General features: G+C 44.8%; 1 protein-coding gene across 6 annotated transcripts in view; it reads left to right on the top strand.

Annotated features, from left to right (window-relative positions):
- GRIN2B (glutamate ionotropic receptor NMDA type subunit 2B) overlaps window positions 1-24,210 on the top strand; it is a 345,981-nt gene that overhangs the window by 311,518 nt on the left and 10,253 nt on the right. For 4 of the 6 annotated variants that reach the window (XM_025187098.2, XM_075935051.1, XM_014575837.3 and 1 more), the window contains 4 exons: window positions 3-163; window positions 2,333-2,520; window positions 6,175-6,413; window positions 8,838-24,205. In XM_025187098.2, coding sequence (XP_025042883.1) covers window positions 3-163; window positions 2,333-2,520; window positions 6,175-6,413; window positions 8,838-10,736 — 2,487 coding nt within the window. In that variant the 3' untranslated portion in view covers window positions 10,737-24,205. Of the gene's footprint in view, window positions 1-2; window positions 164-2,332; window positions 2,521-6,174; window positions 6,414-8,837; window positions 24,206-24,210 lie in introns of those variants that run through there. The other 2 variants (XR_012905621.1, XR_012905622.1) reach the window with 2 other exon arrangements.

Raw genomic sequence — 24,210 nt, 5'->3', positions numbered from 1 at the left:
AGTTCCAGAAACCAAATGACTTCTCACCCCCTTTCCGATTTGGGACGGTTCCCAATGGCAGCACAGAGAGGAACATTCGCAACAACTACCCTGAAATGCATAGCTACATGGTGAAATTCAACCAGAGAGGGGTGGACGATGCCCTATTTTCACTGAAGACTGGGTGAGGCCTTCTCCTTCCAAGCTTGTCAATACTATGAGCGTAACTCCTTTTCCTCTGTGTCTGGGGCTTTGGTGACCATTCTCCATGATTTATTGCAAAGGTGACATCCACTATGACAGCTTCCATAGCGATTTGGCCTTGATGCTATTTGCAACTGTTTTTGTCAGTTTTCCTCTAATGTTTGTACAAGTGATTTTTGTTTGCTTGCAAGAATAACTTGCAGGAGGAGAAAACCTGACAAATGCTTATTAGTACCCAGAGCCTCACTCTTGCAAGTTGTTCCATGCAAGCAGAGCCTTATGCAGAGCAACTTGCAGAGTGGGGCCAAAGTTTGCTCTTTGTACAGTCATCTTGAAAAGCCTTTGATTTCCCTCTGCCTGTTGTGTAAAAGATGAAGTCAGCCAGTGAGCAAAGCTATACCATGTGATTTGACTGCCACACTGGTATGGCTGTATAGTGGAAGGAGACAGTCACAGTAAATAGTTTGCAAATGATCCATAGGCTAGAAAATCTTTGCATAAAGTGCCTGTCAAAAATTTTTGAATCTGGAATAAATCTGTGAAAATCAGTGTCTCTTCATAGATAATTTGGAGAGCAGAAAGGGAAATATTAACTGAGAAAAATGATCTACTCTGAACAATTTGCTTAAGTGTGGCAGTCACTATACTCCCCTCTGAGAGGTAGGTGACAGCCATATCTAGTTTGAAGATTTCTCTTCCATATGAATGAGACCCCCTGATGCTAAACTTCCCTCTAGTTTTCAGTGTCCCACCCTGTGTAAAAAAGGCCCATGTAGCTGGAGCCTCACTTTGGCTTGCAAAGCCCTGTACCCACTGTTAAGGTTCATTCTGAAGTACTAAGGGATGTTCAGCCAATTTAATTATTTGAATGACTAAAAATGTTTAACCTATTTGTCAGGCTCAGAGGCGTATGGCCCATTACAAATGACTGTACTGTTGCTGGATTCCATCCTGGAAATGTTCACGTCAAGAGAGGCATCATCCAGGAAATATATATGTCCTGAGATCGATGTCGTTGTAAAAATGTACTCCATTCAAGAGATGTCATCTTTGACACATCCATGCCCTGAGACAAACTTTGCCCTAAATAGGCACATGGATACTTGCCATCCTGGAAATATCCTTAGAGTGGATTAGAACGATTCTGTGGCTGTGAAGTGAATGTGGGAAATGGAAGGTCTTTTGTTATCTGCAAAAAGTGATTCATTTCATATTTAGTGGTAGGATTTATTCATCATCTATATGGTTATTTGGAAGATCCAAATTCCTTTTCAGGTATTTTCCCTAGTTGCTCCCACCCCACCCTCCCCCTGCCTTGTACCTGCCAAAATTATATATATATTACTGGGATGCAGAGAGTGATTCCCAACAGACTGCTCTACTTCCCCTGCCATCTCTGGACTGTATCCTCTCTATCATGTAATTATATAGTGTCAGTGTTGGCAATTCCTCAGAGTCCACACTGAACTCATTTCTCCGTGTTCTGCTAGCAAGGCAATGTAACGCTAAAGCTACTATCCTCATGGTGAGACATAAGACAGCTATCCTAACCACTTGTCACAATTAAAGATCCCATGGGATTTTTCCACAGTAACATAGGAGTTAAACTCAGGGTCCTGACCAAATCTAATCTGAATAATTTCATTCTGATTACTAAATCATAGCAGCAGTATCAGTGGGAAATAGCCTTCTTCCTTACTTCAAGTCCTAATTTGTGCAGTATTTATGTATTCTGTAAAGGATCCTAAAGTACTTTATGGTACAATATAAATTCAAGATATTATTATGAAATTATGCTTCCTTTCAGCTTCCTCTTTGTTCATTCTTGACCCTGAAGTAGACTTCCTCTGTAATGTTCCTTTCACGCTGCCTCATTGGAGAACATGATGGATGTCATGAAGAGAGATATGAACGCTTATCTAATCCAATTCAAATCCCCCAAAAAATTTCATTTAAGATTTCAGTTCCTGTTGAAGATTTAGGAGGCAATGCACAGTATTCCATCTGGGTGGGTTCCTTCCATCCTTCGTTAGTTAAGGCCACTGATCTTGGCATCAGCAGTTCCTTTCAGATACATACAATGATTTGAACTCATACAGAATCCTTTTTTCCCCCCCCTGTATTCTCCCTTTTCCTTGCACCCATGCAGGAAATTGGATGCATTCATTTATGATGCAGCAGTGCTAAACTACATGGCTGGCAGAGATGAAGGCTGCAAGCTGGTGACAATTGGTAGCGGGAAGGTTTTTGCCTCCACTGGCTATGGCATTGCCATCCAAAAGGACTCAGGCTGGAAGCGTCAGGTAGATCTTGCCATCCTACAGCTTTTTGGTGATGGTAAGTATACTGTGCAAAGGGGTATGATTTCCTTTCAAATTTCCAGGTCCTTGCTGTGTGGAAATGGGATTCCCTCCCTGGCCCTAACATTTTATATTTGGTAGACAGTGTGAGGCAAGTGAAAAGCTGTATTGGGAAAGGGATGAGGCCAAAAATACAGTTGGGTGTGCTTTCTGAAAGTTAATAACAGCTTCAGGGTAACTACCAGGGCTGGCCTTACCATGAGGCAAACTGAGGCGGCCGCCTCAGGTGCCAAATTGTGGGGTGTGTGTGTACCACTAGGACCCAGAGAATTGAGACCTTTCAAAGTTTTGGCCCAAAGGAGGGGGCACGGGGGCGTCATTTGAGTTCCCCGCCTTAGATGCCAAAATGTTGTGTGCCGGCCCTGGTAACTACAAAAGTTGCAAAGGTTTAATGAGAATTAATCCCCCAAAAGTTCAGGCATGTGTTTGAAATGTATCTGAATGTCTTCATTCTCTGAGGACAAGCTTTTTCCTTGTCAGATGTTTTTTACTTCTTGGTTTTAGCCTTACTCAGAAATACAGGTGGGAATGGTGCTTTCCTGTTTTCCTGTTTTCCAGACAGAACCAAGCTGTGATGTGCCCATGTGATCAATAATTAAACATGCCTGGAGGAAAGAGTGAACTAAACTTTCTTGAACATAAAAATAAATTTTAAAAAAAGTTAGGGATTCGTGGATACATTTCTAGTGAAAGAGCTGGTCAGCTTTTATCCTACCAAATCTGGTTTGCCCCAGTTCTTAGGGTATGTCTAGACTATATGGCTCCATCAATGGAGCCATGTAGATGAGTTTACTAGACACAGGAAAATGAAGCGGCGATTTAAATAATCACCGCTTCATTTACATCAAAATGGCCACCGCGCTGTACCAATCAGCTGTTTGGCGGCACAGCAGGGCAGTCTGGACGCGCTGCGGTTGACAAGGGAAGCCTTTGTCGACGGCTCCGGTAAACCTCATTTCACGAGGCATACCAGAGCGGTCGAGAAAGGCTTCCCTTGTCTACTGCAGCGCATCTAGACTGCCCCGTTGTGCCACCAAACAGCTGAGCTGCACAGAGCGGCAGCCATTTTGTTGTAAATGAAGCGGTGATTATTTAAATCGCCGCTTCATTTTCCTATGTCTAGTAAACTCATCTACATGGCTCCGTCGACGGAGCCATGTAGTCTAGACATGCCCTTAGTGGATAAAATATTGCCAAAGATATGGTCGTTTGTTAATGGGATAGGAGCTTCCTTCTTAGTAGAATCTTTTTTGCCTTTTTCACTCTTTTTCACTTACTCTTTTCTGGATACTTTTTTTGGAAAATTAAAAATGTTGATCTTTGTAAATGAAAAGAAAGACTAAAATCAGAAGAAACTATGGTATAATAAATGCAGGAAGAACACAAAAATGCATGTGGGTTAACAGAACAATGGGCTATCAGTTTGGTAGAGCAGTGGTGTACGTACTTTAGGGCCTATCCCCCATGGAGTGTGCAGAGTGGCTTGTGTCAGCCCTGCGTGGTAGGGCCTGGATAACCCTTACGGTGGGGATGGGGAGGGACCATCACTGCTGCTGTTTGACTGACCTTAGTGTCCCACCCAACTTGTGGGTCAATGTGCCATGCTGCTTTCTGCTTCTGGCAGCCTCCACACCCAGTGTTAGGCTCCACCTCCAGATACAGTCCCATATGCCTTTCCCTACCCTAAAAATCTGAGGGGGGCAGGGCAGAGGGACAGGTATTGGCCCTACAAAAGCTGTGCAGCATGCCTGCAAGGTAGAAACAATTCCCTGCTAAGGAAGCCTTGGTTGTGCAATAATGGGGGTAGGATGTGGACAGATGTTGTTACTGGGGGAGTCACAACTGGAAAAATTTGCACACCACTGTGGTAAAGTATTCTTTTTCCAGTAGTGGTGGATACTAAATACCTGAAAGGAATGCAGACAAATCCTATAATGCCTCTAACCATGCAATATGATACAATATTAAAACGGGGAATTTCTCCCCCTGTCTGTCAGATCCTGAGAAGTGTAACTTCTGTCTTCCCCAGCAACATGAAAAATATTCCCAAGGCAGAGTATCTATCTGTTTGAATCTCTCTATAGATCCCAGAAAACCTATACCAGGGATGAGTGAGCAATAAAGCTAAACTAGGAAATATTTATTGTTACTAGGTATATGTTGGTGATAATTTATACTGGTTAGACATTTTAAATTTTGACAACATTTTTAAAAAAATCAAAATATTAGAAGTGGAAGTGTCAGTCTGTTTTTTGACCAGCTACAAAGTTGACTGAAAATTTGAAAAATACAATATTTCAATGAAAAATATCATCAACATTTTGAATTTCAGCCTAATAGATTTTCATAAACATTTTAATTCATTTTTTACCTGGGCTAATGGTAACACTTTTATCTCTCCTATCCAAAAACATAACCTTTTCCCCAGTTAATTGAAATTTACTGAAAGGGAATATTAAAAACGATGTATTACTGCACTTGCTGTTAAATGGTAACATCTCTTACTTTACATCCTGTCTGAGAGCCAGTTTACAAAAACATAGTAATATGAAATGTAATAATTCTTATGTATTAACATTTCATTTCTGAATCTGTTAAGAATCTTTACTTCTCCAGTAACTACATGTTTAAGTATTTGTATTTGGTATCTCAAGATCTATTTCTTGCTAGTGCAAAAATTTATTCTGTAGAAATTTCAGTAAAGTGTTTGGAACTAAACATTTGCAGTTATCCCTTAAAATTCACAGAAAGTAAAAATGGAATCTTCCTAAAGTAAAATAAATAACATGTCATAAGTTATGGAATAAATAAACCTCTTATGAAGTTTATTTAATCTGGTACATACTCCACTGGCCGGGTGACAGGGAATATTACAGAGCTGGCAAAGCCTAATTCACCCAGCCAATGGGAAACTTTCAGCTCAGCCAGCCAGTCAACAACTTCCCCATCAATCATCAAGTGATCTGGTTCATCCAGACCCCAGTATGTACGGTGCTGGGGGGCTGAAAGGTCCATAACCAAGTGCCAGGTTCAAATTTGAACAATGTCTTGCCACAAAACCTAGCTATGACTTGATATCCCAGTTGGTGAGCTGGTGTGGAACTTCATCAATATCTCTTTAAAGGACTTTTGAAAGCATGGCAGATGTCCTGTGGTAACTTTTTGACACCAAGGTTTGGTTATGGCAGAATGTTGCACTGTTGCCTCTCCTGTGACTAATTTAATAGTCTTGCTGCTTTGGAATTCTGCATCTTACCAGAAGTGCTAGCCAATGTTCCCCCTAATCTTTTCCATCCATGTACGGATTAAAATTTTATGTGCACCGAGTCATGTACAAATGTGCACCTCCAGTAGAAACTAAAAATCTATTATGGGTGCTCTGCTGTTCAGAGGCATTTGAATTTCTCCTGAGTGTCCGCACAAGCACACAGCTTACAGGGAACACTGGTGCTAATCAAGATGTTCTATGGACAGAGTTCTAACATGACCAGACAGCTTGTGTAAAAACTGGGCCCACCCATTGGAAAAGGCCTATCAGGTCAACTTCTTTTAACTTAGTCCTCTTCTTCTCCATTCTCTCAGCCAATATAGGATTGACTTTGTCGCTTTCCGTTTGTCTGTCTCTTTCCAGGGGAGATGGAGGAGCTGGAAGCTCTCTGGCTCACTGGAATTTGTCACAATGAAAAAAATGAGGTAATGAGCAGCCAGCTGGACATAGATAATATGGCAGGTGTCTTCTATATGTTGGGGGCAGCCATGGCCCTCAGCCTTATCACTTTCATCTGTGAGCATCTCTTCTACTGGCAATTCCGCCACTGCTTCATCGGCGTCTGCTCTGGCAAGCCTGGCATGGTCTTCTCTATCAGCAGGGTGAGTACATTCAGGAAATGGAAGGAACAGTGCAGAGGTTAAGTCATACAGTTACAGATTATTAGAAATGGGATAGCCCTATTAGATTATTCTGATCATTCCTGTTACACACAACCAGCAGCCTGTCGCCTCTGGTACGTTATCCGGCGTTTTGACCACTCTGGCTTTCCAAGGGTTGCCATTGCTTTTCTTGGGAGAACTGCCTTTTCTTCACAGTATTTCATAGTTTCTGGTCTCCTTTGTTGTCAAGTAATGATGAGGCGGTCAGGAAAATGAGAAACAATACAAAGAAAAGTTAATGTAATTTTTCTATCCCCCCCTCCACATTGTTTGAAAGGGTACTGAATTTTTGGAGGAAAGGTTATGGCAGTAAATTCTCCATCAACCAATTGTCCTTTGGTCTTAATTATTGTCCCAGGTGTTGGAGTCATTCCAATAATTCTGTCAGTCCCTAACCAAAATTCATACTGTGACCAACACAGAAACTCCTGCAAAAAGAACAGCCACTATGGTCTTAAAATTCAGTGCAAACCTTACTTTAAAGGAGTCTCTTCAAAGGAGAATGTTTATGTTTAAATCAGCTTCTCCAGCTAAGCATTTCTGTGTGCTCCCTCTTCTACTCTTGTAGATATTTGTATCCCATTTAGAGTTTTCTTTCTCCTCTTCCTGCTTCAGGCAACTCCTTCTGCTCCATTCTGCAGTGAAGTTATAGTTCTGTGTTTTTGACATCACCATCCCTGTGACAATAAAGTGGTTGTATGAAGAGTGCAACATTGTTCAGGGGAATTAGATGGCTCAGCTGAGTGGGCAAAAGGGGGTACAAAGTCTTTCTTATATCACCAGTCCCAGGCTGGAGATCAGGTAGGGGAAATGGATGTGTTAGGAGATAATTAATAGAATAAGTTCCTTGTATCTGGATTATATGTACCAACCCTGGGCCCGATTGGTGGTAACTGAATGCCATTAACCTGCTAATTGTTGGGTGACGTATGTCACTATGCAAAATGCCTTGGTGGTCAATCCAGTCTATACTACCCTGATGTTCACCTGATGTTTGACATTAATTGCAGCTCATATTGGTAGCCTTAAGGAGGCAAAGGATGAATGAGTCATGGAGTCTGAACACCTCTCTCAGCTCTAGAAGTGGGTCATGGTTGAGATGTACCAGTTGGGGAAATGTGGAGGAATTTTGCACTGCAGCTATCTGTTCATAGTTTAATTGAGGATTTCACTTTCTAAGGATGTCAGTCTGATTCCTGTCATCAATGTTAGATTTAACGTGAAAGTAATTAAAAAATTGATTGTACCATACTCCGTCAAACACTAAAGAGCTAAATACCCATTCATAGGGGTTCTGTCTCAGCATTTTCTAATCTGTGATGATGACTAGTGTATCCAAGAGGATGACAATAGAAGCTTTCTCTTTTTTAACCAGTTCCCAGGCTAGTTGATTCAGTGATGACCAAGAGTGAATTTCAGGGCAAAACCAGACTATCCTCAACTCCTTGCAGTCACAGAGAAACTCAGTGCTTGCCCAGTTCTGAGGCGGCTGTTTTTACAAATATTATGTGTGGCGCTGATCCCCATCTGGAGAGCCCATGCACTGTCTGCTACGTTCGAGTAACTCCCATTGATACCAGAGAGCTTTGTGTGTATTCTGCAGGGGAGATAATTTTGTCCTTGGAGTTAATGGCTTTTGAAGAGGACCCTTTTCTTCTGAGAGATTGATTTCTTCTACCCCAAATAAATGAACATCTTCCCAAATGGAAACTCTCACTGTTATCATTTAATTTATTTATATATATATACATATACTAGGATAATCCCTAGAGGTTCCAGTTGACACAAGGCCCTGTTGTGCTAGACACCGTCCATACACTTAGTAAGAGACAGCCCTGCCTGAAAGAAGTTATAATCTAAATAGACAAGCCCCTCAAAGGAAGTGTTATTCCCGTATGATAGCTGGAGAAATGAGACAGAGAGTCTAAGTGACTGGCCTATGTTCCCATAGGCAGTCTGTGATACAGCTGGAAACAAACATTGGTTTTTGGGAATCCCCATTCAGTACCTTAACACAAGGCTGTCCTTCCTACCTAAACTATTCTATTGATGAAAGGAGGCAAATGGGAGCCAAAAAGAGAGGAGGAGGAAATGAGGAAAAGCAAAACAGAGGAAGAGAGATAGGAGGGGGGAACAGAAAGGGGAAGCAGGATACAGAGAAGGAATACTCATTATTGGTAGATGCAGGTTTGATCTCATGTCATAGTGATGCAAGATTGGCAAACTCTAGGGTCCCATGCTAGACCAAACCACTTTCTCTGTTTCCCTGGTTCAGACTTCCCTTAACTCAGTTCTCCCAGCCCTGTGTCTTCTTTTTGCCCACCTGCAGAAGAACTCACACCTCTCTCCTCCATTTCATTTCAGGGTATCTACAGCTGCATCCATGGGGTGGCCATTGAGGATCGCCAGTCAGCCATGAACTCCCCCACAGCCACCATGAATAATACCCATTCCAACATATTGCGCCTGCTCCGCACAGCAAAGAACATGGCCAATCTGTCAGGTGTCAATGGTTCACCGCAGAGTGCCCTGGACTTCATCCGTCGTGAATCCTCAGTCTATGATATCTCTGAGCACCGCCGCAGCTTCACCCACTCTGACTGCAAGTCTTATAACAACCCACCCTGTGAGGAGAACCTCTTCAGTGATTACATCAGCGAAGTAGAACGGACTTTTGGCAATCTGCAACTGAAAGACAGCAATGTGTATCAAGATCATTACCACCATCACCATCGACCCCACAGCATTGGCAGTGCCAGCTCCATTGATGGATTGTATGACTGTGACAACCCACCCTTCTCCGCTCAGTCTAGGTCCATTGGTAAGAAGCCCCTGGACATTGGTTTGCCACCTTCCAAGCATAGTCAGCTAGGTGACCTCTATGGCAAGTTCTCCTTCAAGAACGATCGCTACAGTGGCGGAGGGGGCCATGACGACTTGATCCGCTCAGATGTCTCTGACATTTCCACCCATACGGTGACCTATGGCAACATTGAAGGCAATGCTGCCAAGCGGCGGAAACAGCAGTACAAGGACAGCCTGAAGAAACGTCCCGCCTCAGCTAAATCGCGGCGGGAGTTTGATGAGATTGAGCTGGCCTACCGCAGGCGCCCACCCCGCTCCCCAGACCACAAGCGCTATTTTAGGGACAAGGAAGGGCTACGGGACTTTTACCTGGACCAGTTCCGGACCAAGGAGAACTCACCGCACTGGGAGCATGTGGACCTGACAGATATCTACAAAGAACGGGGAGATGAGTTCAAGCGTGACGCTGTAGGGGGAGGAGGGTCCTGCACCAACAGGGCCCACCACAAGCATGGGTCATCGGACTTTGGAGGAGCCAATGACCACAAGCACGGTGTGGTGAGTGGAGTGCCAGCCCCATGGGAGAAGAACCTAACCAATCTAGACTGGGAAGACCGGCCAGGGGCTAATTTCTGCCGTAGTTGCCCCTCTAAATTGCACAACTATACTCCAACGGTGGTGGGGCAAAACTCCACCCGCCAGCCCTGCATCCGGTGTGAGGCCTGCAAGAAGGCAGGCAACCTCTATGACATCAGTGAGGACAACTCTCTCCAAGAGCTGGACCAGCCGCCTGCCCCAGTGCCAGTGACGACCAGTGCCACTTCCTCCAAGTATCCTCAGAGCCCTTCCAACTCTGCCTCCAAGGTGCAGAAGAAGAATCGTAACAAGCTCCGCCGGCAGCACTCCTATGATACCTTCGTGGACCTGCAGAAGGAAGATTCGGCGCTGGCCCCCCGCAGCGTGAGCTTGAAGGACAAGGGCCGCTTTTTGGAGGGGAGCCCCTACGCCCACATGTTTGACATGCCATCCAGCGAGACCACTTTTGCCAACAACAAGTCCTCAGTGCCCGCCACCAGCCACCACCACCACAACAACCCCGGCAGCAGCGGCTACATGCTCAGCAAGTCACTCTACCCCGACCGGGTCACGCAAAACCCTTTCATCCCCACTTTTGGGGATGACCAATGCTTGCTTCATGGCAGCAAATCCTATTTCTTCAGGCAGCCTGCGGTGGCAGGTGGGCCCAAAGCCAGGCCGGACTTCCGAGCCATTGTCACCACCAACAAGCCAGTGGTCTCAGCCCTTCATGGGGCTGTGCCAGCCCGTTTCCAGAAGGACATCTGTATAGGGAACCAGTCCAACCCCTGTGTGCCTAACAACAAAAACTCCAGGGCTTTCAATGGCTCCAGCAACGGGCATGTTTATGAGAAACTCTCCAGTATTGAGTCTGATGTCTGAGTGAGGGGGAATCATGTAGGGAGCGGGGGGAGAATATGGAGTGTGGGAGGGCAGGATGGAGTTAGGCCTGGTGCCCATTTGCTACTCTCCTGGTTCTTTGGTAGAACACTGGAGTTCTGAGTTCTTTCTAGGGCAGCACTGGTGACAAGTGCCACCTCTTTCTTTCCCCACCCCTCTTTATCTCTTTCCATTTTCCCGCTCCCTCCTTCTGCCTCCATTCCTGGTCATCACACTTCCGTTGACATAGGAATTGGGTATCCTCACATAGGGCGTGCCAGGTGGAGAAGAAGGTGCGTGTTTGGGCTGAGGCAGGGGAGCGTGCATGGGCGGAGACATGATCCTATTGTTTCATTTTTTTTTAAACTCCAAACAGCGAAGGGATACACATGCACATGCGTGACAGGAAGAAAGAGCAGAAGAGGTGGAATGGACACAGAGGAATAATGCTCTATCAGGCAATTCTTCCTAAAACTGTTTAGAAAAAAGATTGAATACATGGATAAAATGAAGGAGACGTAACGTGGGATTGACTTGATGCACTTACATGCTGGTTATATTGAGGTTCTCTATTTTTTTTTTCATGAAGACTATGGGGGTTTAGGGCTGAAATATGTATTTGCATATACACTGAGAGATTTATACTGAGATTTGGAATCATTTTCTGGAGGCGGGAAGGGTGACTTGTACACAGGACTAGCTGGTGGTTACGTTATGGTAATGCAGCCAGCACACTTGTGCCAGACTAGCAGGAGAGATGGGGGGGCTATTGGATCTGGGGTGAGAAAGCAACACTGAGGTCAGGAAGCCTGGGAGATGACTGGCTGCAGTGAAACAAGAGAAGATTGGGTAGAGGAGGTGAGATTTAGCATGTTCATTAGCAATTAACTCATTGTTAATTTTGACATCATTAAATCATGGAAGCAGTTTATAAAGCGAGTTGGCTTGTAGGTGGGTATATATACTATACTTGAAATCTCTGTTGTGAAAGTGAAATAAAACCACTATCGGAGTGAGCGTTCCATGAAAATGATAGAAATGGACCCTGCAGGACAAGGGTTGAAAATCTGGGCAAAAGGCAAAGAGCGTCAGGGTATGGGCGAGACAGGTGGAGAGCTGTTACTGTGCCACTTCAGGACATGTCAACCTGTTTTTGACCAATGTAAAAGCAGAAGGGTGGGTCTGGAAGGGTCCTGATCCCTCCTTCCATACCCCCTGCCGGGCAGAGAGAAATACATCACAAAATGGCACAGGGCTCTCCCTGCTGATGGTGGTACAGTATTCTGAGCCTGGCTTTGAGGGAAAAGAAGGTGTAAAGAAAATGTGTGAACATAGTAGCGGCAGGGGACTACTTGAATACCTACTTGCATAGCCAAAGGGTGGGGTATGCGCACACTTGCTGACTATGAGCTTATTTTTGCTATTGTCTGTGACGTGAAAACATGTGGCTTGTCTTCTGGGGAGCAGGTAGGAATGTCATAAATAAATGACAATACAGCAGCTATGATGGGGTCTGAAGACTAGAAGTGAAAGGGGAAGGTGTGTGTGTTTGAGAGAGAGGTTGAGACTAGCACAGGTGCTAAACTGGAATAGCCTAAAGCTGTACTCACAGCTTTCCCAGCACGCACAGTATCAGTAAAAGTGGTTTTCTTTCCATTGTATCATTTTAGATGCAAATTAAACTAAACTAAAGGGAGTGATGGTGGGAGTGAGGTGTCTTGCTCCCTTTTCATGTGTCTTCTTGAACAGGAGGAACTGAGGTGGAACCCTGGGTCAGTGCCTCCCATTACAAATTGTATGGTACAGTCCCTGACTTTTTTCACGGATTTGTCCCATTGTCCTGCCAGCCTTTGTGCACATGAGGGATGGCTGAAAAAGCCCATTTGATGGGGGGTGACACATGGGAATGACCCTAAACAGAGGATGGCAGCCATTTTTTTCAGGCTACATTTCCTGGAGCTGAGACCTCCCCCTCTCCCTTGCACTCTTCACTGCCCCGCCTCCCAGGTGATTTTATCTTCCCTTTTCTAAGCCAACAGAAGACCTCAGTTGTTGTTAAAGCTGGGGCTGGTGAGCTGAAAAGTCTCACTCTGTGAGGAGGGGGTAGGCAGGGCAGGAGGCTTGTTAAGATTTCACTCTAATTATAGAGGATGGGGTTGAAGGGTCTTTGAAATGCCACCCCTGGTATCGGGAAGACACCTGCTTATCCTTCCCTCTCCTCCCTTGAAAAGAAAAGCCAAATGAACTAACCTAGCGATCTGCAATCCAGAACACGAGGCGACTAGTCAGAGCCCACTGACAGTGGCCACCAAGAAGGCATTCATTTCATCTGTAAATATTTGTTTTTCTATGGCATTTTGTATAAATTGATGTTTCTCTTCTTGTGAAAATTCAGGTCGTGGGGTAACCAGGGTGGGAGGGAGGGTGAGGTGACGTTTTTGTTTTGTTTGTTTTCTATGACATTCAGGCTGTGTTTTTGAAAGCGGTTTACGCAGGTCGAGGCCGTGCGAATGGGAGCACAAGCGAAAACCATGTGTGCTGAGTTCCTCCCCTCTGCCCCAGTACCACCCAGGTCACCTTTATCTTCATGAACTGAAAATGCTGGCACATCACCATGATTCTTTCCAGCAGGGTTTTCATGCCATGGTGGAAGTACCACGTCTCCCTTATTTGACTATAAACTGTTCCAGCATCTGTCTGTGGAATTTGGGCCTCAAGACATTGTGCTGTCTTGATAGTGATAGGATGAGCCACTGATTTGGGTGTTCAGTTTGGTGTTCATTACCTGACACTATAGAGACTTTTCAAGCACTACTTTGATTTAGAAATCTTGGGGCTGGGAAAACTTGCAAGATTTATGGTACTTCCTGAGATTTTTTTGGCAGCTGGCAAGAACAGCATGTTTCTGATGCTTATTTCAGTATTTTCCCCTCCTCTTATTTGCAGCTGGAAGCAGGAAGCTCAAAAGTGGTGCTGGAAGGGAATTAAACTGAAAACAAACCAAAATAAGTCAATGGGACTATTTCAAACCTCTTTTAAAGGGTTCAGATTTTGTGTTATGGGCAATGTTTAGGTATGGTTCTCATTTTCTCAGAACTGGCTTGCTCTGTCCCTAATTCCAGATGATGGTTTGCCATCATAATTAGATTTAGCATTTACACTGTCTAGCACTGCTAATTTGCAAAGCGCTTTGCAAAAATTAAATGTGCAATGAGCTATGTGAGTGACTCCTCTGAGGACAACTGGAAATGTAGGACTGGCAACCCCAGATTGGACTATTGCTTACCCTACAGAAGTCTGGTATCTTGCCTCTTGTCCTATCAGGTCAGACTATTAGTCCATCTAGTTAAACCTTTCTCCTCTAAGTTGTATTTTCTGGTTGCTTATTTATACATTAGTTCCACGGTGAGAGCATTTGGACAGGAAGTGGAGTTTGGTTTTGGGGAGGAGGAGATCATGTGATTAACACTGTTATGAGTTTAGGATTTTAAATTCAGTGTTATTTCATTATAGGTAAACAAGTGACGCAGACAGACAATGTTAGCAGCAGGTGCTCTTTCTGCTAGACTAGAGCCCATATGATGCTTATTACCTTTCCTTCCAAAAAAGCAGGGCCTTTCATATCAAAGCCCAACAGATTTTTCACATTTCCTTTTCCGCCATCTCCCTTTCTCTTTTTCTTTCCTTCAGTAAAAGACAGTATTTTTTGAGACTCCATATGTGATCATTTAACACCTCAGAGTCTCTGGCTACTAAAAGAGTGAGGTTCGGGTTGAGGGGCAGAAGTCATTGCATCATGGATGATACAATGAGCTGTACTGCATGTTTCAGTCTATCTAGAAAGATATGAAACCTTTGCCACTTTCCTCTTCATCTGAGCTACAGGAATGGTTCCCTGAGAGATGTTCTAATGTTCTCATTATGCCTCTTCTTCCGGAGCAGTGCCACTGTGTTTGCATGGCATGGAAGGAGAATGGGTGGGAAGCAAATATCCCTAAACAAATCAGGATTGTCCCATACAAATTGCAAGGTATCTGGCAGCCAGACTTCCCAAGCTTTGAAGCTTTGCATGATGCCCTGTTGGATTAGTCACACTGGTTTTCCAAAACAATGTAACATAATAGAAGCTGATGTGCAGGGCTCGACAAACCACTGTTTCTACTCGCCTGTGGTGAGTAGATTTCAGCCGGTCGCTCCATGCACCCCATTCACGGGCGCTGCACGCATGTGCAGTGCCGGTCCGGCGCATGCGCAGTGTGGGGCTGGCGAGTAGCTCTCGCCATAGTTTGTCAAGCCCTGCTGATATGACAATATTCCATCATCTGCTACAACCTGGCATAACACAACATTCCCCGGTCCTGATACCAGGACCTAACACATCACCTCAACAACATAAGACAGGCTTCAGTCAGCACTCACTCTCAGTGAAGACAATGTGGGACACCTGCTCCCCGCAGACAAATGTATCACCATCTCTGATGCAAACATAGCCCCCAAGTTTTTGGCACTGGAATCCCCCAGTGGCTTCAGATTGCTCATCGGTTCTCTAGTCTAAACTTTGTTAGGGAGTTATTTTAATTCTCTCTCTATGGGGTGGGGAAGACTCTTCCATGACGCCTTAAAAGAATATATGGTTTGATGGTGAAGTTATACCAAGATAGGTCATTTCGCTTCAGAGCTCTCCAGCATGCACACAAAAGTTGACCTCCCATTAGTAAGGAGATGCCCACAACCCTCCTGAATAGAATCCCCTTTACCCTAGGGTTGTTTCTCATAATAATGATACCAGCAAGAGAGAGCAAGGAACTGATACTGGTGACAGGTTGATGTGGTATCCCAGAGATCTTGCAGGCAAGACATAGCTTTAGAGCTTTCTTTAAAATGTGGCATGCCCTCCAACCTCCATTGTTTTTTAATAGATGTAAACAAGCCTGAAAACATAGCCAATGATCAGATTGTGGCCTGTGACACACTCTCTGCTCCAGTCAAGCAACCATGGAGAGGTGTTTACGTTTCCCCATGTAGAGTTGGTTGCTGGAAGAGAGGAAAGTGCGGGGTCAGTGTTGCTGAGGGGACTTTGTGCTGACCATCCGCACTGTGAGTCTAAGGATGCGCATATGAACGTCCCTCTACCCACGCTAGAGGCATGGAAGAGTCTAGGACCTGGTTATACAATTGGTGACATGTGCATGACTCATATTGAAGTCCCTGGGAGTTTTGTGCATCAAAATTATGGCACAGTCAGGCTTCTGGCTTGCTGACAGCAAACAGGGAAGGGCTCAGAACCATGACACACTGCATCTTCCATAAGTGCTTCCCTGCTGCTGATCACATGGGGTATGTCCAAATGGACCCCACCTACCATGCTGCTGGATGCTGCAGGGCAAATCAAGAAAGTAACTAGAGGGACCCAAGCTGTGTCCCCACAAGGGCTTATTTCCACTTTGCAGCCAAATAGACTTCCAAGCCATATATCTCCATCTCACCCATCATTCACCCACAAGAGACCCTCCCGCTCCCCCAAGGAAAGGCTGGGATTAGGCCTGGCTCAGCAGAAATTCCAAAATTATTGTGTCATCTTCATCACGGGCTGTCTGGAACTCATCGAGGCTAGTCACAGATGAACACAGGCATCTCTCAGAAAAATCAGATCACTTTTAAATGGACTTTGAGTCCCCTCCCCATCTCTCGAGCATCCCCAGTTTCCTTTCCTAACCACAATGTTCAGGTGAATTCTCCCACTCTTTGGTGGTTACAGACAGCAGTATGGACATGGAAATAATTTGCGTTTATTAGTGCCCAGTAAATAGAAAAGTGGAACCATCACTGTGTATCATGGGAAACAGAACTTATGAGCTTAACCTCCAGAAGCACAGTTCTCTACCCGCTGAGGTAAAGATGAATCTGCATTAGCCATTCGTAGTTATAGGGCTTTTAATCTGTATATGCAGGTTTCCCACCATTCAAAGTTTAAACAGCTAAAGCTGATTAACTCTTGGACAAGTCCGACATTCCATTCCATAGGGACGGACACACACATATATATGCAGGACATGCAGGGGAAACAATATGCATGTGAGCAGGTGTGACATACTTTAGCAGGAGGCAGTGGTGTGTGTGCACATACAAAACACACAATACTCAGTACATTGCAGTATGCTTTGTGAGTCTTTCTGTCCCAAGATACATCTTCTCAGCATAAGAACAATATGACCTTTCCTGATGTTTTGCTGGTAGTTATTTAATGTATTCATTTTGTGACTTTTATATCATCTGCTTCCTTGACTGCAGTATCATGTATAAATATATATATACATATGTAGATATATACAGAAGCTAATTCAAGCAACTATATTCAGGTTGGGAAAGAGGGCGATTTTTTTTATATGTACAGTATTTCCTTGTTAAACAATGGCATGATGGGCTGGGGGAGGCGGGGTGAGGAAACTGACTTCTAAATTGTGGTTTTTCTTGGTATGTGGTGTTTGAAGTTGTTTCAGTGGCTGCTTTTGCTGGTTTGGAAAGTTTATCTGGATGTTATATGTGTGTGTTAAGAAAGGGACCCAAGGTAAGGGAGATTTGGGGCTAGGGGAGGGATAGAGGAGGGTGTTAATTATTTCCTGTATTAGAACATGTGTTGGTTGTTAGAGACTGTTTTGTCTGAGGCAAAGGGCTGTTTCCTTTTCTAGGTGACTTGCTGCTTTTGTCTGGTTGCTTTCTCTTCTCTGGTCCCTGTTGTTGTCCTTCTGGAATGTTAGTAGAATCTACTGTTGCTATGACCTTGCCTCTACTGGAATCTTTCTCCAGGCCTTCACTTCCTCATTACCCACTTCTCTACAGCCCTCTCTTGTATTATTGCCCACCCAAATCCCTATGGGATAAGGGCCTGCATCAGCCATTGTCCTCTGCTATCTTTGTGTAGCTCCCAGCTACTTTACTTTATTCCCTTTAGAATCTCTCTATCCGCTTCTGAATCCACTTCTCATCCAGGTGTGTAAATCTTTCCAATGCTTCGTGGCCTCATCTCTCTGACCTCATTTCCAACTGTTTCCCAATACTCATCCACTCCTCCAACTCTGTTTGTGTGTTTCTTCCCTCAGAACCACTCGCCCTCACTGTTTGTTCCCTTGCTCCTCCTGGTTACTATCTTACTGCTCTGTTGTCTTCATGTGATCCCACAATTGGAGGGTGGAGGCACCTCAGTAGGCCACGCTCTCTCTTATATGGCTGCCCCTGTCTCCTTGGAACTGTAGCCCTCTACAGTTCACTCCTTTTTTTAGTTGTTGATGTTTAGCAGCTATCTCAACCTTACTTTCACTTTCACCAATCTCGTGTTGTGCCCTTGAATGCGCATGAAGGAAAACATGAGCAGTCTGGTAAATTTGCCAGTGCAAGAAACCTGAGAAAACCATGTTTTTCCCCTTGGAGAGTCATGAGAGGCAGTCTATAAAATCCCCTTCCCTGACAGCTGATTGTTAAGTGCACAGCAGGGTGCAGATACACCAATAATCCATTTCAGGGTGACCCACTTCAAACGTGAATCTCTCTGCCAAGCCTCTTTACTTGATGTGAACCCAGCAGGGACCGTTAGAGGCGTTTACTACCTTACATAATCTGCAGGAAGCCACCAAATTGTTCTCTGGCCTGTCCTGCTGTGCAGATGGGAAAGAATGGCACTGAGAATGGGTCCCCCTCTGCCTGGCAAGACCGTATGAGAAGGGGTGGCTGGAGGGATGACCTTGATTGACTGTGCTGAGGTTTCTATAAGTGAACAGAATGACAGAGTGTGTCAGTGTGTATATAGGTTTCAGGCTGTGAAAGTGTGTGTCAGTCAATCTGTAAATAGGAACGTGTGGCAGTGTGAATGTGGGCATATGTCCGAGGGCGTGTTTGTGTGAGCCGGTGTTTCAGTGTGGCGGATGGTGATGCCATGTCACCATGGTATCCGAGTATGTGCCACAGGGGAACTTGAATGTTTGAGTAAGTGTGTGTGGACATATGCCAGTACATGTGGAAGTATATGGGTGAGATTTCACATTATGGTTGCTATGGATATAGCGTTATGCACAGTGAATCCAAGAATCTCTGCACCGAATGATGAGTGGCTATTTGATGTTATTACCACATGCATTTCTTTGGCACCCGGAAGGGCTTGGGGGTGTGTTACATACATTGGGGTTTGGCAGAAGTGCTGATTGCCTTGAGACGGTGCCACTCAATCCACCCCTGCTTACTCAGTTTGCCCCATTGTGACTTACCTAGCTGGTGAGATGGCACCTATGAAGTGAGGCGTCTCTGTGGGCCCATAGGGATAGCAGTTGAGTCCCCTGTCCCCTCTGAGAAACCCAGACGTGTTCCAGGATAAATGAGGTCAGTGAGGCAGATAATGGTTCTCCCTCTGAATGCGAGGTGGGCTCTTGGCTTCTGCAAACGTTGCTGTTTCCTGAGCCTTTTGTGGGATTTAGCTCATGTGAGCAGTCATTCCTGCTGGGCACTGTCAGCTTCTAGGGGCTCTACCACCTCAGAGGACCCTATGTATGTTGCATGCCTGTTGTTATGTGTATGTGCGTGTAAGCATATAAATATATATATATTGTATGTGGGTGTACCTCTTGTGTGTGCATGTGTGTGTGCTTGGGCAGAGATAGTCCTGTTGGAAGTTGCAGTAGGGCAAAGCCAGTTGATGAGTCTCCATGGCCTGGCAGCCTTTCCTCTATTTCTTTTTAGCTTCCATGTGTGTCTTTGTAAATCTACCCCGTTCGGGTGGCCATGCGTGCTGCTCTTGCTATGCCCTAGCTATGACTTCCTTGTGTAGGACCTGCTCTGCATCACAGATGAGGTTCGCAAGCAGATTTCGCTTCTGGTGGTTGGGATAGAGCAACAGAAACCCATTGCACATGCTCATTCAGCGTTTTGCGACCCCTCTGTGCCATGTTTCCACACCAGTGTGCCACATGCATTGCATCCTTAGGCCTTACCTAGCAGATGGAGAAGGAAGACATCCCCTCACAGCACAGCAGAGTGTTTCAGGAGGTGCCTGGCAAAGCAGAAGGGGGACGCACTTATCTCAGAAGCAGGATGCACCCTTGCTTTCTTGCTGCCTCAGTGCACTTTCAGCTTGGCAGAACTATACCTATCTTCTGTCTTGGATGAATATGGAGGGGAGAGCTAAACTACAGTAGATTCAATCTTGGGTCTCCTGACTCCCTGCTTTCATTTTGCAAGTGTGAGTGTTCATTGAAGGGCCTGGAAAAGCAGTGCATCTGGTGACCTGAGTTAGCAATTGAGTTCATCTTCCCCCAGCTCTGCAGCATTGTGGGGGAGAAGAAGAGATGGCCAATGCTCTGGGGAGGCAGCACGTGATCTTTCTGCATCTTCTCCGCCCCATCCCAAGGAGATATCAGCAAACTGGTAGCATCCCAGCAGAGGGGGACCAGTTGGGAATCCCCTCTGGTGCCAGCGAATTCTGCACTTTAATTGGCTGTGCTGCACAGCACAAGGATCTCATCTGCCAGGAAAGAACACCAGGCAGTCTCAGCCATCAGACAGCTGAGGAAGGAACAACACTCTATGGCTGTTGCCTCTTGGCATTTATGCTACCTGCTGCCATTAAACAGGCTTATTATGTTCCAGTCTCTTGGTCACTTTGATATATTTTTATATATTTATAAAATGGCAATGGAGAGAATATGTATAGTTCCTGGATGGCTTCTTATTTCAAAGTATCAAAGTAACCCATCAATATCCTCTGCTTTCTTCTGCAACTATTCACTGTTTCCTCTCCAGCGATATCCTGTGCACTGCCAGGTTGTGCTTTCAAGGAGGAGAAATGATTTGTAATTAAAAAAAAAAAAGTTCTGAAAAGGCTGGGCACCTAAAACTGACAGCCAGCCAGAATCCTCAGGAGATGCTGTAGGAACTGCCCTAGCCACTGAACACATGTGGCAATAAGATGGATTCAAAGGGCAAGTGGCTGGCTTTAGAAGTCTGCTTCCACTGGGGGCTTTTCTTATCCTGAGAGCAGGATCTCTCTCTTCATGCATGCTCAGAATGCAGCAAGCTGCTCTTTTTCTCTCTCCATTTTCAAAAAATATAAAGTGGCGGGGGGCGGGATTTTGTAAAGTCTTTCAGTGGGAGGCTTTTTTCAGCAATACGACTTTCTGAGACCTCAGTTCTGTGTATGCAGCCAGCTGTGTCTGAGCTTTTTCTGTTGTAAATATGCCTGATGCCAGGGTAATCTTGTGACATCTCTTTGCCAGTGATTGAAACACCATCTATAATTTGAAGAGTGGAGCTGCTACAGACAAAAGGCCTCAGCCTCCCTGGCAGTAACTTCTAACTAATTCCCCCCTGGATTTTTCAGAGGGGAAAATGTTTAACCACTGCACAGATTTTTTTTTCTGCGAGCTGTCTTTTCCTTTTTTCCCCACTGAGAGAAATTACTACAAAATTCTATAGGAATGATCCCCAATGCTACCATGACCCCAGGACAGGTTACAGTGTTGTGTAATAAGAGCCTTCTCTCCCCACTGTATATTTTCAGTATAGTTCCCTGGCTCTCTCATTCTTGGCAATGAAAGTGTGGACTCTGATTTACATACAGCTCACCCAGCCAGTGTACCCTTTTAGACCAGACCACACCATGGACTCCCTGAAGAGTTAGGTATCTAGACCACACCAGACTCCAGCTGTGATGACGACACAGGGTACCACTACTGCTGTTCTCTCTGAAATGGGGTGATGGACATTCCCATGGCTCTTTCAGGAGGAATCTTTGTGATCTTTTCATGGGTGATTCGCAATACGTGGTGTGTCAGAGCTGAGTTGATAGTGATCCATCGGGAAGCAGAAGCCCATAGCTCGTGTGTGTATATGTGACAATCTCTGTTGAAATACAATAGAACAATACAATAGAGGTGCTACTCACAGACCTGCCCTCCATCTCCACTGAGGACACCATAGGAATGTTCCAAGGGTGACTTCTCCATGGTGATGAAAGGAAGGGCAGTAGGGAAAGAGAGGTAGAGGTTTCTTTCTTGGGCTGGCAGTGATAATTCCTTTAGATCATGCTCTTGGGTGGGGACAAAACTAAGCCATGGAGGGCAACTGAGAAAACCTGAGGGGAGACTGAGCAAGGTGGAGTGAGCTAGAATGCCTGGTTGGAAGTGCCTAAACTACCTTTTCAGTAATTCTTCCTCTCCCTCCTTGCACAGTCCCCTTTGTCCCCCTCCCTCCCATGTCCAGTCCCTGCAGAACCAAGAGGGACTGGACATGGGTTCTGAGGAATAGGATTCAGAGGGGGTAACTATTACTCCCATGTCCACATCTGTCTTTTTCTTGCACCCCATGTTGTTCACGGGTGGTTAGGGCTGGCCGTTGACTGAGACAGTGCCCTCCTGGGCCAAACAGAATCAAGCAACAACTTAGTAAATAAACTGGGGAGAAATATGAGGTACAACCAACCCTCTTCTTATGCACCATTGTGGTATGTGAGAGAAATTGCAGCATGTGGATGTGAGTATGCAGGGGACAGGTGCAGAGAGATGCTCTTGTCTTGGGATATACTGCCCTCCTTGGTGTGAGGGAACCCCAGTGTGCTGACTTTCAGGAGATTGTGTCAGAATCCTTTATGTTTTTGGCTGAAGAAGAGTAGTGATGGGGAAAATTCTAGTTTATTCTGGGGTTGGGAGAGGGAGACTATTTAGGGCTGACATTGGTCAGCATCATATGTATTTTTCTTTTAAATAATGTAAATTTTCCCAGACTATGTTTGATGATCAGTCAAAGGAGAAATAAATATTCACCTACAGCAGTGGTTTCAACCTGTGGTCCATGGACTCCTGGAGGTCCACAGGCCATGTCTACTATTTCCACAGGGGTCCGCACCTGCATTTGCAATTTTGTTAGGAGTCTACACATGAAAAAAGGATGAAAGCCACTGTCCTGCAGTGTAATACCCTTCCTTCTCTTCTCCTGAGCTGGTGGTTTCTCTGGGTGGTCTCTACCAGGCCTTCATTCAGAGCAAACATTCCCCTCCTTCCTGCGTGCACTTCTGGACCCCAGTATCGCCTCTTCCTCCCATTTTTCACATACATATGCTCACCCCCACTTGTGAGAAGCAGAGCCACAGAGGCAGGAGTGCCAAATGACTATTTATTTCTCAAAAGAAAATGGAAAAAAAATGTTTTTTAAAATATGCAAATGTGCAAAGGGAACCGACAGCGAGATGATGGTGTCAGAGAGAAATGGGATGTTTTGTAACCCTAGCTGCAGTAAAAAACAAAAACAAAAATACATTAAAAATATTTAAAAAAGAAAAAAAAACTAAAAAAAAACTTGGCCTATTTTGGAAATATTGTGAATAATTTTTGATATAAAAACTAATTTTTATGTAGCATGAAAACCACCAAAATAAAATGATCCAGAATAAAAGTGGAGCAGAAGTTTTTTGTTGTTGTTTTGGAGGGAAATGAAGGGGTAGGAGAGGAGTGGGGTGTGATTGTGTGAGAGAAAAAGGGTGAGAGAGAAAGAGAGAGGAGGTAATGTTGTCAAATTTTGTAATTTTATTTCAAGTTTTTCAATAGCGGTGTTTTTCATAATCGCTAGTTCCTGTGATTATGCAAGAATCTCTGCTTTCATTTTTTTAATAGCAAGTTTTTAGCCTTCATCGTTGAAGAATGGACCATAAAGTCTCAGAAATTATATATATATATATATAATATATATAGCCGTGAGCTGGTAGTACAGGTGAGGGAAGTAGGGAGCAGGAATGCCATAGGTATGAAGATTGTTAATTTTGTCATATGATGCCTGAGCTTCCCTGTAATTAACTTGACCTGCCCCTACCCACTGAGGAATGGGGCACTGATCCATCTGAGGATACATGGGCACTGCCTCTCTGGTTCCCTTTTGAAGAAGCTTTCCATTTGTTTCCAATTCTCTTTCTCTTCCAAAGGAAATATGCTTCCTCTCCAAAACTTTGAGAACACTATATGCTGGGCCCCCAACTCCTTTAGGAAACATGGCACTAACTCCCCAAACATCGTGAAGAAATTATGGTGTTAGACTTCTGACCCTCTCTCTGGAAGAAACGTGCACCCCACAAGCAAATATAGCACTGCCACCTTAAAGAGAAAGAGGTGTGGGCTCCCTGAATGCTCATGAGAAAAGAGAATAGGAATAGTGGCTCCTTGACTCTTCAGAGGAAAGAAGATGCTGCATCCCTCCATCTCAAAGAGTATGATTTTTGTTCCCCTGGTGCAATCTGAATGTAAATCAGAGACTCCAGATGCTCCTGAACTTAACTTCCAGGCTAATTGTACATCAGCTGTGATGTAACCATCTCCCCTTCCCCAGGGGAGAATGATGATATTGGGCTGAGAGGGCAAGTGCAGCACTTGCTGCACTGAAAATATAACCCAGCTTTTCACTTTTATGAGCCTGAACAAATGTACCGTCTGTCCTTATAACTTCATCT

This window comes from Pelodiscus sinensis, chromosome 1 (genome assembly GCF_049634645.1).
Source record: "Pelodiscus sinensis isolate JC-2024 chromosome 1, ASM4963464v1, whole genome shotgun sequence".
Lineage (NCBI taxonomy): Eukaryota > Metazoa > Chordata > Testudines > Trionychidae > Pelodiscus > Pelodiscus sinensis.
The sequence above is the reverse complement of the archived record's forward strand: the minus strand, read 5'-3'. Positions and strand labels throughout refer to the sequence as shown.